General features: G+C 42.7%; 1 protein-coding gene across 2 annotated transcripts in view; it reads left to right on the top strand.

Moving 5' to 3' along the window:
- Positions 1-16,685, top strand: part of ST6GALNAC3 (ST6 N-acetylgalactosaminide alpha-2,6-sialyltransferase 3) — a 339,071-nt gene that overhangs the window by 19,412 nt on the left and 302,974 nt on the right. Inside the window, exon 1 of one of the 2 annotated variants that reach the window (XM_030573325.1) lies at positions 2,366-2,424. The exons of the other annotated variant lie outside the window; for it this stretch is intronic. Within the exon in view, the coding sequence (XP_030429185.1) occupies positions 2,422-2,424 (3 nt within the window). The 5' untranslated portion in view covers positions 2,366-2,421. Of the gene's footprint in view, positions 1-2,365; positions 2,425-16,685 lie in introns of those variants that run through there. 2 annotated transcript variants of the gene reach the window in all.

Raw genomic sequence — 16,685 nt, 5'->3', positions numbered from 1 at the left:
AGGTAAATGTTTGTCTTTGATTTCTAAAAATGTATTTCTAATTTATATTCATTAACAATAGCTTACAATAAATGGTTTCTCCTAAAATGCCTGCTTATAAGTCAGTCTAAAAGAGTCACAGAAGGTGAGGAGCACTAACACTGGCAAAGGGAATTCATTCTAACATTGAAATCACAGAATCTTGTCGAATTTTCAGTACTCCCTAGCTCTCCTTTTATACTGGTTGCTTTTCTCCAGTGATCATCCAAGAAGATTAATCTGACCTCCTTTCTCCTATCCACCCTGTGACTTTTTGCTTTCAATATCTGGAGATTTAAGGCAAAAAGCAGTCAAAACCTCAATTAATCCAGATTCTCAGCCAAACTGTGGAAACAATGGATTTTGTGTGCTTTTGGTCCAAAGTGAGATTATTGACCCTGTTCACCTGCCCACACAGCTCTGTGAATCCTCAAATGAAAATGGTCAGAATTACTTCTTTGTTACAAAGATTGAACCCAGCAAGTCTCATGCGGTGTCTGGGGTTTATTGTATTCATTCGCACAGCTTTAGGCTCCATTGTAGACTCCTCCTGGTGGTTGTGGTATTATTTATCCAGATGCACTATAATTTACAAGTGCACACTATTTTAACCAGGGTTTCGTCAGTATTATAAATGGCCTATCTAGTGTGTGTATATATCTATTGATTTTATATATACCTTGAATCCTCTTTTTTTCACATACACTTTCTTTCCTGCCTCTTTGTCGGTTCCTAATTTTCTGTCTAACATCATCTGCTACTTACGCAATACTTTTTAATATCTTTGGGGTGAGTCTGAGACAGACTGCAGGCAATAAACAGATTACTGTACATGACTAGAATACGATTTCATTTACTGCACTTTGGAGCTCCATATTCAAAAGCAACAAAATGTTCTGGCTTTCCAAATGAAAGGATCTGTGGCCCATCTGTCAAAAGCTGTAAACAAACAGCACTGCTTTTGCTTTACTGGTTTAGTTGCTATAACATGCAGGGAGAACCAGAATTTATTTTTTCCTCTTCTGGTTCACAGCATTCAAGGCACAAGTATTTGTCACCCTATCCTGCAATATTCAGAGATTTTGATGCCTTCTTTTTTCTCTCTGAAGAACATTTTTTAAATCCCTTTATCATAAAGGGCCAGATCTTCAGATAATGGTGCTACACTGATTTACACTAATTTTAATAAAGCTATGCCAGTTTGCGCTAACTGAGAACTGGCCCCAAACAGTCTAGCTTTCTTCCCTTCCTTTATCAACTTGTGCTCTGTTAAATGTTAACTGCTATAGAAACTGCCAACACCATAAGCAAAGAAATTGACACCAGCCAAGCTGATCTTAATCCCAGTTTATTTGTTAGTGTGTTTAGTTCATTGGTTTTTAGATGGAGCTAGAGTGGAATCATTTACTGAGCAGACTAAGGGTAAGCCTCCTCAGTGAGGTCATCAGTGGCAGATTCTCTGATGGCTCTATTTGAATAGTTCATTGGCTCCAAACCACCTAGATAAATGTAGTGTGTGCAAATAGTGCGATGTCTTATTTCGTAGTCTGGAAAATTCTCTTCAGGTATTTTCTTGCATTTTTTCTGACTGAATAAAATGATTTTTTTCTCCTAAATGGTTTTTAAAAACCCTCATCTCTCAATTCTTAGTCCTCTTATGTGTGTGGGTCTTCCAAGTTAACTGTGGCTGTGCTCATATGAAATTAATTAGCCTGTCTTCCGTGAGGCTCTGTCTGTCTTGCCCTTAAGGGAGAATTGCTTTTCTTGTAGAATAAGCACTTCTTTTTGTGAGAGTACATAACGGAGGGGATATTTTTTTTCTTTTACAAAAAAAAATATGAGGTATCCTGCATAGAGTAGAATGTCTTCACTCTGACTGGGAAGTCCAATACAAAATTGTCAAGTCATGGGGATTATCTTACCTCATGAGTTCACAATTGCTTTCCAAAGTAGGCATACAAAGGGGCTACTTTCCCTTCAGTAACCAGATCCCTGAGGACTCAGAGAAGTCACTTTGCTTTGAGCATTTTATTAGCTGTAAAAAGAGTCTGAACCTATTTTATGCCCTAATGCTGCTTTTTGAAAGTAAAACTTGTTCTCAGGAGAAGAGCGTGAAAAAGCTTTTTGGAATAGGAACAAAAGAGAGTGGTGCTGGGGATATGCACAAAATGTAGTTGAGTGTTTGGTATTCAAAGCAGTCAACCCAGCTCTGCTGAGGCTTTACAAATGGACTAGGAGATTTGTATAAACAGGAACACATTTCAACAGTATAAATAATGCAACAAACAGAGCTTTTAGAATCCAACCGATAACTAACTCTTTGCTTTCAATTCTTTCTTTTGTATCTGGAGTCTGAGGGTCAAACTCCTGACTGGACTGGTGCAACGCCTGTGTGGTTCCACCATGGTAAGTGAGAGCAGAATTGGGTCCTGCAGACCCTCTGTAGCAGGGATTGGTAATCTTTGGCACGTGGCCCTCCAGGGTAAGCCCCTGGCCAATGGGGGCGGCGAGTGGGACCGGCTCTAGGCACCAGCAAAGCAAGCACGTGCTTGGGGTGGCACAATTCCAGGGGCGGCATTCTTTTTTTGGGGGGGGGGAGGAGGGGAAGAGGGCAGTTGGGCCCTTGGAGCTTGGGACAGCAATTCTTTTGCTTGGGGCGACAAAAAACCTAGAGCTGGTCCTGGCGACGGGAAGCGGCGGCCAGCACATCCCTTGGCCTCCGTTGCTTCCTGCAGCCCCTATTGGCCTGGAGCAGTGAACTGCAGCCAGTGGGAGCTGCGATCAGCCGAACCTGCGGATGTGGCAGGTAAAAAAACGGGGCCAGACTACCGGGGGGCTTACCCTGGCGGGCTGCGTGTGAAGGTTGCTGATCCCAGCTCTGTAGGTGACTAAAGTAGCAAAATGATGTGCATAGGCCTGCACAAAATATTTGCAAAGAAATGCAAAATCTGTCCTGGTACCAGGTTTAATTACGCCCTCAAATCCAGACCATCTTTGTTGAAGGATTCAGTCAATTTCATGAACATGGGAAGACTTATGATTTTACACTATTATGTACAAATTTTGCTTTCACGCTATCAGTGCCAAACAAAGTGACACTGGTAGTTTTATCAGTTTTTTGATTTGTAGATTTTAACCATTACATAATTTTGATTTATGATAGTTTTCATCTGTAGAGCTTGAAACGATTTACAAAACAGGATGGTAAGTGCCATTACTTCCGTATTACAGATGGTGAAGCATGAACAAAGAGATGGAGTGACTTGCTCATGGTCATGCAGCAAGTCAGTGGAAGAGCAGGGATAGGGTGTAGTTCTCCTGATTCTTCGTCCTGTGTGCTATCTACTGGACTACACTGCATCCTTCACCCAGAACTCAGAGAAAACATGTGGGGCCTGAACCCACATCAGAACAGAAGGCAACATTTGTACCCCTGCAAAGTGAAACCAGTAAGTTTTAGGCAGTTTCAGATGTGTGCCCATAAACTTGTAAGGAGAACCAACACCCAGACAGCCAATCTAGAAGTGCCCTTCAGAGCCAAAAGCTTGAAGCTTGTAGAGCGGAGTCTCCATATTTACTAGTTGCTCCTGTTCTGGTTCTCTGGCCTAAATGTCCAGTTCTACTTTATCTCCGGGCGCGCACACTGCAGTGTTTTTTGTGTTAGTGATTCATGGGTTACACAGAGCTAATGTATTTACAAATAGCCTGCAAAATATTTACAACATAGAATGACATCTGCCACTTTGACAACCCTAAAAATGCATTTATTTTAAGGGCTGTGTATTCAGAATAAATGTTTCATTAAATATTGTATTATGAGTGATTTTATTTAACTAGTAGGGCATGTCAACAATCTTTAGAACTATATACACAGTGTTTTACCATAAAGATTGCATATTGCCATGGCAAATAGTTCAGTAAGTATGGTACTATAAATAGCATCTTCATCCAGTCTGTTATGAATGCTTTATTAAACAGTTGGTCAATAACTGCTTTAAAAATGAATTCACTGCATTTATTTTATCGTAAGGGTTGCACACTTTATTGTAAATGACTTATTCAACATGTGTATATAAACCATTTCAGTGAGAGGCGCTACCTTAGAAATGATTCATTTCAAGTGGTGATTGATATTATAAACACTTCGTAAATTATTTCAATAGTGTTTGTAAATTACTGTGCATCATCTAAAAGTACTTGTTTATGCACAGCTCTTTAGAACTAACTCGTTGTAGGTGATCTTTAAAATAATAAAGTAATACAGTCTTTCTCAAATGGCATAATAAGACCTGTTCTTGTGATTCACGCACATTAGTGAGAATGGCTCAAGGAGTTGTGGTGTAGGTGGATAATTGACTGACAGACTGACTGAGGGTGGGTTTAAAAAGTAGCTGTTCTCAGGCTTGTATTTAAAATGTTATAAACATTGCTAGAAGTGGCGTTGGGGGTGGGTCGTGGTGCAGGGAAAGTGAGCTATGACTGGATACGTAGTCAATAGGCGACCATGGGCCAAATCTGGACTGCCGGATGCTTTTGAATAAACCCTGAAATCTTTTTATTTTCTTCATCTTCATCATCTTTTTCATTATTATTTACTCTGGAGTCTTGACCTTGACTATACATTGACCAAGAAATAATTGACTACCTGGCGGAGTCAGTGAGCGAGCGCTGTAGTGCAAGACCAAGTCTATCAACTCAGACTCTGAGACTTGCTGCCACTCGCTGTGTAGACGGACCTTAAGAGGGACTGTTTTTGTTGTTTTTCTCTTTAAGGATCAGTTCTTTTTCCTATTTCGTGTGGTATAACTGAGTGTGAAAGACATTCTTCCATTTATTTTTTTCTTTCTCCTTTAACTGTAGCAGCGTTCTCCTCTTCCTTCCCAGAAAATTTAGAAAAAGGAGAAATGAGCCAAAGCAAATGCATGTTCTTGTGTAGAAGCTAATGGTGGCAGTCACTGGGCTTCTAATAATTAAGAGCCAGATTAGTCAAGCCTGGCTGGAGGCACAAGTGCAGAAGAAAAGCAAATGGGAACCTGGGACACAGAAACAGCATTTTTAATGAAAATTCAGGACCCTCAAGAAGAAGTGCCTCACTAGGTAAGCTCTGGTTCAGTGATCATTCTGGGCCAAGAGCCTTATATCTTTGTTCGTAGTAACTTTCCTTGTGGTTGGGTTTTTATTTTTTTCATGTCTCTCCTCCCAGTGGGGTGAGCTAACATTCTATTTTCACCTTCCCTGACTGTACCTGGAAAAGCATTTTCTTTAGAAGTGGCTACAGCTGGTTGGTCTCTGATAAATCCCCATTTTTCTGCCTGTACCTCACCATGGACACCCACTGAAGCCAATGGAATTCTGCACCTTGGGAGTAAGGACCTGTGTGTGGATCCATTTGTAGGATTGGGGTCTGAGAGAGGTATTTAAAATTGTACTTGGTGTTGAATTTTTGATGAAGAACGTGAGTTCAAGAAGAGCTTTGACTGAGGGGAGGGTAGAGGGGTGTAGGTGCATGTACTATGATCTTAATAGGCCTTATAAAATATAAGCTTTTTCAGGTCTGAGTGTGATGCTCATACAAATGGTAATGATATGTGGTATTGGACGAGAAACCTTACATTGAACAGTTTGGTGTGACTTCTGGTCCTTCAGTTTTTATAGCTAAAAAGATCTGATGAAAATCATAACTAAAAGTAAATTATGGTAAATGGACTTAAGGAAATATTTTGAGATTTATTTTCTTTTGGGCTGTGTACGGGAAAGGCATATGCATCTCAAAGAACAAGTAGCCTTTCTCAGGTTTGTCAATGTAAGATATCGCACAGAGTATGTAGCAGAAGAAAAAAGCAGTAAATATTAGAAATCTTTCATCTTCCTACAATGTCTCCTTGAGAGATAAGTCAGCAGGAGATGGTAGTTGCCAAAGCATCACTTACACAATACTTATCACTGAGAGAGAAGGAAAGAGCAGGAGGTTAGTCACTGTTCCACACGTGCACAGATAAGATGTCAGCAGAGGCACGGTGGGAAGTAAAACAAATTGCTAGTCACAATTTGACGATCAAAACAGTTTTACAAAGTAAATATTTAAGCTGAATAATCAGGTAATATTAAGGTATGTCTACACTAGAGACCTGACAGCAGCACAGCTGTACTGATGCAGCTGCGACACTGTAAGGTCTCCTGTGTAGCCACTCTATGCTGATGGGAGAGAGCTCTCCCGTCGGCATAATTAAACCACCCCCAACAAGCGGTAGTAGCTGTATTGGTTGGAGAGCTTCCCCACCAACAGTCAGTGTAACCTGTGTCAGTCAGGAGCGGGGGGGTTTCACACCCCCAAGCAACAAAAGATTTACCAACAAAAGTGCTAGTGTAGACATAGCCTTAGAGCTCTTGCCTCTGTTCTTGTCGCCCTAAATGGCGCACCATTTTATTAACTCCATCTTCATTAGTGCATGGCTAGAGGACCTTCCTCAGGAGCTTGCTCTTTCTTTCTTTTCCATTTTTTAATCTCTGCCAGTAGACAACTGCTGCAAAACACTAAAATATTTTCCTGTGTGTGGAAAAAATAATATGGTGCCAACTGTACATCAGCCATAATAAATATTGCCTGATCCAAAGCTCACCAAATTCTATGGAAAGATCCCCATTGACTGCAATAGGTCTTGGATCAAACCCCTAACTTGTAGAAAGAAAAATATCAATGGCATAAGAAGTCATACATATCTGCTGCTAAATGAAAGTATGTTTGTGCCTAATACATTAGCAGATGTGTCAGCTTGTGTTATCAGCTATGTCAATTCTGCTCACGGGTGTACCCATCCTTTCCATGCATTACCCTGATTTGGAATGCTTGCGTATTTGCATTTGTCTTGGTCCCTTGTTTTGTTCCATTGCATCCCATTTCAGAAGCCTCTGAACAATGAATTCTGCTCACTACCAACCCCCTCCCTCCTTTGAGGCCCTGTGCGGCTGCCACTAGTCTTCCAGCCATAAGGACTCGGCTCCCTTTACAACTGTTCCACCTCTCTTATTCTTACTTTCTACTTGATTTTCAGCTAAGTTTCTCTCCTCCCCTGTTCTGGACCCTGTGTAACTTGACCCATGCCAACAAACTTTCACCTTGAGATACTGAGGCCTCGTCTACGCTACAGAGTTAGGTCCACATAAGGCAGCTTATGTTGACCTAACTCTGTAAGTGTTTATACTAAAATGTAGCTACCACTGATGTAATTCGCCCATTATACCAATTTAACTCCACGTCTGCAAGAGGTATTGTGCTTAAGTCAAGGTAGTTAGGTCAACATGTTGTCATTGTAGACACTGCGTTGCTTACATGGGCTGTTTCTGCCTTTCAGAAACGGTTCCACAATGCCCCATGCTGGCAGTTAAATTCTAGTGCACACTAGAGTGCCGTGCACTAACTGGCCTGTGTGGACCATGCTGGCGTGCACTAAAAGGACACAAGAAGCATAGTGTAGTCATGTAAAACGATTCAGTTACTGCAGTGGCTGTATGTTGACGTAATTTAGGTCAACTTAATTTTGTAGTGTAGACTTGCCCTTGGAAGTGTATTTATCGAGAGTGGGGTTTAACCAGTTAAATTCAGAATTTCTCTTACACTGAAAGAATGCATTCAGAGACCATGGTGATGGTTCTGGTAGAAAAACTTGGGTAGCTCCAAAGGCTTTTTCACTGTTGTAATCAGAATGTACAACTGTAGAAAATGAGTCAATGACTTCAGTTCAGGCTCTCGTAGACAAGTATCAGTATCATTTAAACCACCGTCCTAATAGGAATGATGGGGCTGGAAGTGGGCTGGCATTAGTTCTGCTCTCACTGGGCTGTGTAGGATGTGACCTCTAACAGCGGTCTATCTTTCAGTTACCTGTTTTCAGCCACTTTCCTTAGAGAGAGACGGATTATTTAATGGGAAGGGGGGAGAACTTTTTTTTTTTCCTCTTTGCATCTTCATGGACCTGCTCCTGTTGAAGTCAATGGCAACACGTCCACTGCTATCAGTAGAATCTGGATCCAGGCCTTTTATCTCATAAATGAAGAGCATTGCTTGAGAAGCCTAATCTATTCCAGAGACCACTGAACAGACAGGCTTTGCAGTTTGTTTCTATCCATCCAGGCAGAGTGCTAGAGGCAGATGTCGTCCTGCTGTGGCTTTCCAACCCCAGCACAAGCTGTTGTTCAGGCAGCTGAAGAGGAGCCACAGTCCAGCTTGCCACCAGATGTTTCTCTCCATGCAGAGTTACAAGGTGTGAAGCAGGGCCACAGCCAGGATTTACAGGGTCAGCAACTATATAGAGGAGATGGCATCCTGTAGGCTTTAAGGTACAATGTTCAAAAGCATCTGTGGCCCAGATTTTTAAAGGTTTTTACGCATTGCTCCACTCAACATTGCAATGCCTACGTCTCATTTGCAAAAGTGAGTTAGGCATGTAGGTCCAGATTTTAAAATGTATTTAGGTGTCTAAAGATGCAAATAGGTGCCTGGTGGGATTTTAAAAATGCATAGGTGCCGAATGCCTGACTCCCACTGATTTCAATTAGTGTTGGGCACTTAAGCTTCTAGTGGGACTTTCAAAAGCACTGAAGTCACTTTTGAAAATGACTCAGGTGCTTTTGAAAATTTTACCTGTAGTAGAGACTGGTTATATTTGAAATGGACTCTTGAACATGTGATGAGGCAATTTTCAGCAGCTGGTCTAAAGATCATCCTGTTAAGGTTTGGGTGCACCCTCACAAAATCTTCACACGTGTGTGTTCTGTGTCTATCTGCCGTGGCTTGTCCTTGATCATATTGTGAAGCTCCTTAGGGCAGGGACTGTTTTATGTGTATACGGTACCCAGTACAGTGGGATCCCAATCGTAATTGTGCGTGTGTGGGGTCGTCTCTGGTGCTACTGTAATACAGATAAATCTACAATACTGAAGCTGCCCTCAGTTATTCTGGTGGTCCCTTCAGGTCTGGACTGAGTTGGGAAGTGTGGGGAAGCTTGCTCACAGTGTACATCTTATCTGGATAAATAAAGAGATGTCATTCTTGATGAATATGAATCCAGCAGCTAGATACATTTTTATTATATATAATGTATAATAGTGTGTAAATACAATTAGTTAAACTTTTCCTGATCATGAAAAACCAATACCAAATTTACTTAGTATCCTATGTGGATAACATCACAGTTTGATATTGATGAGGGACCATGTCTCTCTCAAGCTAGAAATTTGGCTGTTAGAGAGACTTGTCACTGTGGTATGTGAGCTAATGGGTCAAGTACCAGACTGCAATTTCTGCTTTCTAATCCTGGATCTGGCAATGACTCTTTAACCTTTAGCAAGTTGTCTCGGACTGCCTCAGTTTCCTCCATTTGTAATATGTGGACAGTATCTCTATACTACACAAAAGAGGATTAACTAGACAATGCTTATAAAATGAAAAAGATTATGTAAGAGCTAATCATTTTGCTTTCACTGGAACTATTTTTGTTTACTTTTGGATTTTTAACACACACACCTCTACCCCGATGCAATGCTGTCCTCGAAACAAAAAATCTTACCATGTTATAGGTGAAACCGCATTATATCGAACTTGCTTTGATCTGCCAGAATGTGCAGCCCCACCCCCCCGGAGCACTGCTTTGCTGCGTTATATCCAAATTTGTGTTATATCGGGTCGCATTATATGGGGGGTAGAGGTGTATTATGGGTCTTTGTGTGGTAGGCGACCTTCAGTAGATGCTCTGAGCACTGCAGAGGCAATGTATTAAGCTTAAATATCAGGGAATACTTTGCATTGCTCAACAGCTGTGTGCTCTTCAGTTGAAGCAGTGTTCACAAATTTCGGACATCAAGTTCTTCCATCAAGTTCTCTGTCTAGATACTCTCATAACTTTCATCCTTCCAATTTATCTAGATATCTCCTTACTGGGCATAAAAACTGCAGAGCTAAGCATCAATATCTAGTGTCCATGAATAGCAACTCATGGCCACCTGTACTTTGGGAGATATAAATGGATTTTCTTCACCTTTCAGTGTATCCTTTTGACCCCCTTTCTAAGTGTTCCAGTAACTGAGTTTTCCAGACAATAGGCGAGAAAATCAGAAAAAGGAAACAGTTCTGCTGTGAAATCAACTTGCTGTACTCTATCCATTATGCCTTGGCAGGGGTGGTTTGTTGTTGACGAACAGACACTATGAGGATGGATCTTATACATGTGTAATAGAAATAACGAGCAAGGACTTCAGTTAACCAGTATGTTTTCCTTGGCTCATTTTTTGAATTGTGCATTGAAGTACACAATTTATGCCCAGATAATTAAATATGTGCTCATATAAAACATCCTGGTTGGATATGGGCACATATTTAATTACAAAACCTTAGGAAGGACGGCCATCTTGCTAGAGGATACAATGAGAAGTGGGAGATGTGACTTCTATTCATGTTCCTACCACAGGTGATAGTACCATTTGTGGTCATGGCCAAGTGATATGTCCTTTCTGGGCCTCAATATTCCCAGTACACAGACCTGTTGTAAGGCTTATATCACAGTTTCAGGGCAACTACACTTATATTCCCCCCTCCATGGTCCACCTAAAGCACCTACTTTAGGCTTCTGGCTCCTATCTGTCACCTCTCTTGGGCAGAGACTCACATCTCACTCCCTCCTGACTGAGGATTTTAAGGCTGCACAGTTCTCTGCTTTACACTGTGATATCCCCAGCAAGCCAGACTGCCCAAAGAGGCCAGGGCTCATGTTTTGCTTTCTCTCCAAGGGCTATAACCAGTGTATTGCCCACAGTTATAAGTATTGCCCACAGTTATAAGTGCCAAACAAGCACACTTATTCTTAAGGTAAAAGCATCAGAGAAAAAAACATTAAAACAATAAAAGAACTTGAGTATATGCAAGAAAACTTATCAGAGGTCACTCCCAACTCCGGCATAGGGCTCTTGTAGGTTTCAGTCCTTCAAAACCCATGACTGGGTTTTCTCTGTGGTTACAAGTTCATCTTAGATCCAGAACTCGGAGATTGGGCTGATCAGCCATTTCTTCATACAGTTTGGGCCTTTGATCTTGCCACTCTTTACCAGGTAATCAGTGGACAATGACCCTCTCCTCAGGATTTGCCTCCAAAAGGCTGGGGTTTGCATTAACCTCTGACATTTCAGGGTGCAATCCTGACCAGTGGGGGGTTCTGTTGCCGCTGCCCTGCCACCTTGGGGTGCCTCACAATGCTTTGCTGATCTTGCTCCCAGTTGGTCTGCTCACAAACAACCTTCCAGCATGCTAGTCGCATCCTGAGTATCTGTGTATAGCTGTAGCCTTCCAGCCACACATCAGTCACATTCTGGCTTCCACCAGCCTTAGTTATCACTTGCAGGGTGACCCCAACACACTCCCAGGCCCAGATTTTCCCCCAAAATGTGTGTTCTGCACTGTCCAGCCCTCTTTTGGACAGTCCAGGTATTTTAGGTCTGATCAGTGTTACAACAGTTTGCTATCCACACAGTTCACAGCACTGGTTTAGTTTTGATTAAAGACTGAAACAAGATTATTTAATTACAAGGAGATAAATTTTAAGTGAGTACAAGTATAAGGCATTAAAGTTAGAAATGGTTACAAGAAAAATAAAGATAAAATGCTTTGTAGTGCTAAAATTTAAAAAACTAGACTTGGTCCAAAATAAAGTTCTCACCATATGCTTCCAACAACAGGGCTGATCAAGTTTCAGGTCAGGATCTGTTTCCTAAATTCATAGGCTGATTCTTTCATCTTTTTAAGTGAAAGAGAAGGACGCACCTTGGGGGTTTTCACCCCTCACTTTATAGTTCAGTCCCACTTTTGTAATGCATTTTTCTAAGGGTTACTCGTAGATAAAATTCATTCCTGCTGTGAGGCTGGAGTCCTGGAGTCTCATGGTGAAAGAGGTTTCATACTGTTGTTTGCAAAGATGCAGATCTGCTTTTGTTCCTGCTCCCCTTCCCTACCAAAGAATGGCCACTTGATAGGTGATTGGCCATAAATTTTGATGACACTTGGCTACAGGCATCAGCTTGTTCCTTGGCTTTGAGAAGTTGGTTTATCCAGACTTGTTTGGTAACACGTTTGAGACCTAATTTCAGCTTATGTTTATAACTTTACATATAATGTTGCTACACACGTTTCATCATTGTTATTGAGCAGTGAGTTGTTATTTTTCAAATGATATCTGGCAAGTCATATTTTTGTACAAAGATTATTGCAGCAGCGTGTTGGGTGGGAATACAGAGCCTTTGATTTTGCCCTTCTGCAACAGGTAATCAGCAGACAATGACCCTCTCCTCAGGATGTAGCTTTGAAAGGCTGGGTTTTTGCTTTACTGGAGTTGGGGAATTTGCATTAACCTCTCCGTAGGAATTCCCTAGGAAATCCACTAAATGCTTATTAACCCCAAAGTCTGGCATGATTTAAATATAGTCTTTTGAACATCCAGGTCTGATATCTGTCACATATTCCCCCCCCCCCCCCCCGAGAGGTTATATATAATCCCAGCCCACAATAATACATAAACTTAATACAGTGAGGTCTTCCAAGAATATTGCAGGAAATTGCCATCTCTATGTCAGCTTATATCGTTACTCGTAAAAATTTTGAATCTGTATTAGGAGGCACTAGATAATGCAAAGTAATATATACTTCCATTCATGCTGATGTATAATGTGCAGATTCTTTCCATCTGCATGCACAGAGAAACAATAAAAATGTCTGTATGTCTGGTTGTAGATTAGAAGTGGGGACAACAACAAATATATCTCAAACGTTTTCGATCATGTAGGCAGCTCTAATTTTTCTTGCGAGGAATGCCCTACAGTTCTCCTTCCTCACACTGAATGAGGTTGAAAATGAGGTTATGAAGTAAAGCCCCCATCCTCATCTCTTTTTAAAGATCTCCGTAGGTGCTGTGCTCTGCTGCATTAAAAGTGGTGAGCAGGATATTGCCTTACACTCTTAGAGTAGCGCAGGTAGCATAACAGGCTTCTATCATAACCTTAGTCCCAGATTTGGACCTTAGCGTCCAAAATATGGGGGTTAGCATGAAAACCTCCAAGCTTAGCTACCAGCTTGGACCTGGTACTTGCTGCCACCACCCAAAAAATTAGAGTGTTTTGGGGCACTCTGGTCCCCCTGAAAAACCTTCCCTGGGGACCCCAAGACCCAAATCCCTTGAGTCTCACAACAAAGGGAAATAATCCTTTTTCCCTTCCCCCCTCCAGGTGCTCCTGGAGAGATACACAGACACAAGCTCTGTGAAACTACCCTCTCCGTTCCCAATCCTGGAAACAAAAAGGACTTTCCTATTCCCCCAGAGGGAATGCAAAATTAGGCTAGCCAATTCAACACACACCGATCTCCCCTGATTTCTTCCTCCCACCAATTCCCTGGTGAGTACAGACTCAATTTCCCTGAAGTAAAGAAAAACTCCAACAGGTCTTAAAAGAAAGCTTTATATAAAAAAGAAAGAAAAAAAACAAATGGTCTCTCTGTATTAAGATGATACAATACAGGGTCAATTGCTTAAAAGAATATTGAATAAACAGCCTTATTCAAAAGAATACAAATCAAAGCACTCCAGCACTTATATTCATGCAAATACCAAAGAAAAGAAACCATATAACTTACTATCTGATCTCTTGGTCCTTACACTTAGAAACAGAAGATTAGAAAACAGAACTACTTCTCCAAAGCTCAGAGAAAGCAGGCAGCCAGAAAACAAAGACCCCAGACACACAATTCCCTCCACCCAAAGTTGAAAAAATCCGGTTTCCTGATTGGTCCTCTGGTCAGGTGCTCCAGGTGAAAGAGACATTAACCCTTAGCTATCTGTTTATGACACGCCCCCCAAATTGCAGACAGTGGGGAAGCTCACTGGCGGCGATTTCCTTCTAGAACTTGAAAATAAACAGATTAATACAACACATGCACCTTTACATATACTACTAAGTATATAACTAACAGACTTTTACTTTTTAAGAACACTTTTTAACTACTGAATTCTGGGAAACTCTCACGGGAGAGTGCATCAGCAACTTTGTTAGAAGCTCCGGTGATGTGTTGAACTTCAAAATCAAAATCTTGGAGAGCTAAACTCCAACGAAGAAGTTTCTTGTTGTTCCCCTTGGCAGTATGAAGCCACTTTAGTGCAGCATGGTCAGTTTGTAGTTGGAACCGCCATCCCCAAACATATGGGCGTAGCTTTTCCAGGGTGTACACAATGGCATAGCATTCCTTTTCACTGACTGACCAGTGACTTTCCCTCTCAGACAGTTTCTTGCTGAGAAACACGACAGGATGGAAGTTGTGATCTGTTGCTTCCTGCATGAGCACTGCTCCTATACCACGCTCAGATGCATCCGTGGTTACTAGGAATGGCTTGTCAAAGTCCGGGGCCCTGAGCACAGGGTCAGACATGAGCATCGCCTTAAGCTGGGTAAAGGCCTTTTGACACTCATCAGTCCACTTAACTGCATTTGGCTGGGTCTTTTTGGTCAGGTCGGTCAATGGGGCAGCGATTTGGCTGTAGTGTGGTACAAATCGCCTGTAGTATCCGGCCAAGCCTAAGAAGGATTGGACCTGTTTCTTTGACCTTGGGACAGACCACTTTTGGATAGCATCCACCTTGGCCTGTAGGGGGTTTATGGTTCCTCGACCCACCTGGTGCCCCAGGTAAGTCACTCTGTTTTGGCTATTTGACACTTTTTGGCCTTAACAGTTAGTCCTGCCTGCCTGATGCGCTCAAAGACCTTTTCCAGGTGTAGTAGGTGTTCGGGCCAGGAGTCTGAAAAAATGGCCACATCATCGAGGTAGGCAACTGCAAATTCTCCCAGTCCAGCTAGTAGACCATCTACCAGCCTCTGGAAGGTGGCGGGTGCATTTCGAAGGCCGAAAGGAAGGACATTGAATTCATACACCCCCGCATGGGTGACGAATGCTGACCTCTCCTTGGCAGGTTCATCTAGCGGTACTTGCCAGTACCCCTTGGTTAAGTCTATTGTAGAGATGAACTGGGCAGTCCCAACTTCTCCAATAGCTCATCAGTACGTGGCATTGGATAGTTGTCCGGACGAGTTACAGCATTTAGTTTACGGTAGTCCACGCAAAAGCGTATTTCCCCATCTGGTTTGGGTACCAGAACCACTGGAGATGCCCATGCACTGGTAGATGAGCGGATTATACCCATCTGTAGCATGTTCTGGATCTCCCGTTCTATAGCAGCTTGGGCATGAGGAGACACCCGGTAGGGTGGGGTTCTGATTGGGTGAGCATTACCTGTATCAATGGAGTGGTATGCCCGTTCAGTCCGTCCTGGGGTGGCTGAGAACAATGGGGCGAAGCTAGTGCACAGCTCCTTGATTTGTTGCCGCTGCAGACGTTCCAGGGTGGTCGAGAGGTTCACCTCTTCCACGCCACCGTCTTTTTTCCCGTCGTAGTAGACACCGTCAGGCCACTCAGCATCATCTCCCTGGACTGTAAACTGACAAACCTGTAAATCTCTGGAATAGAAAGGCTTGAGAGAATTAACATGGTACACTTTAGGCTTTAGTGAGGAATTGGGAAATGCTATGAGGTAGTTTACAGTTCCCAGGCGCTCTTGGACCGTGAATGGCCCTTCCCATGATGCTTCCATCTTATGGGCCTGTTGCGCCTTCAAGACCATAACCTGGTCTCCTACCCTGAAAGAACGTTCTCTGGCATGTCTGTCATACCAGGCCTTTTGCTCTTCCTGAGCATCCTTTAGGTTCTCTCTAGCAAGGGCTAAAGAGTGTTGGAGGGTGCTTTGTAGGTTGCTTACAAAGTCCAGAATGTTAGTTCCTGGAGAAGGCGTAAACCCCTCCCATTGCTACTTCACCAACTGTAATGGCCCCTTAACCTCGTGACCATACACAAGTTCAAATGGTGAAAACCCTAAACTGGGATGTGGTACAGCCCTGTAGGCAAACAGCAACTGCTGCAACACTAGGTCCCAATTATTGGAGAATTCGTTGATGAATTTTCGTATCATGGCCCCCAAAGTTCCATTGAACCTTTCCACCAGGCCATTGGTTTGATGATGGTACGGGGTGGCAACCAAGTGATTCACCCCATGAGTTTCCCACAGTTTTTCCATGGTCCCTGCCAGGAAATTAGACCCTGAATCTGTAAGGATGTCAGAGGGCCAACCTACCCTGGCAAAGATGTCTGTTAGGGCCAGGCACACAGTGTTAGCCCTGGTGTTGCCTAGAGCTACTGCTTCTGGCCATCGGGTAGCAAAGTCCACTAAAGTCAGTACGTACTGCTTTCCTCTGGGCGTCTTTTTTGGGAAAGGGCCCAGAATATCCACAGCTACTCGCTGAAATGGGACCTCAATTATGGGGAGTGGCTGGAGAGGGGCCTTGACCTGGTCTTGAGGCTTACCCACTCTTTGGCATACCTCACAAGACCGGACATACTTGGCAACATCCTTGCCCATCCCCTCCCAGTGGAAGGACTTCACCAACCGGTCCTTGGTTCTGTTCACCCCAGCATGGCCACTGGGATGATCATGGGCTAAGCTTAAGAGCTTCCCCCGGTACTTTGTTGGAACCACCAACTGTTTTTGCGGCTGCTATTCTTCCCGGTGTCCACCAGAAAGAATTTCCTT

The sequence above is a fragment of the Gopherus evgoodei genome, chromosome 8 (assembly GCF_007399415.2).
Source record: "Gopherus evgoodei ecotype Sinaloan lineage chromosome 8, rGopEvg1_v1.p, whole genome shotgun sequence".
NCBI lineage: Eukaryota > Metazoa > Chordata > Testudines > Testudinidae > Gopherus > Gopherus evgoodei.
The sequence above is the reverse complement of the archived record's forward strand: the minus strand, read 5'-3'. Positions and strand labels throughout refer to the sequence as shown.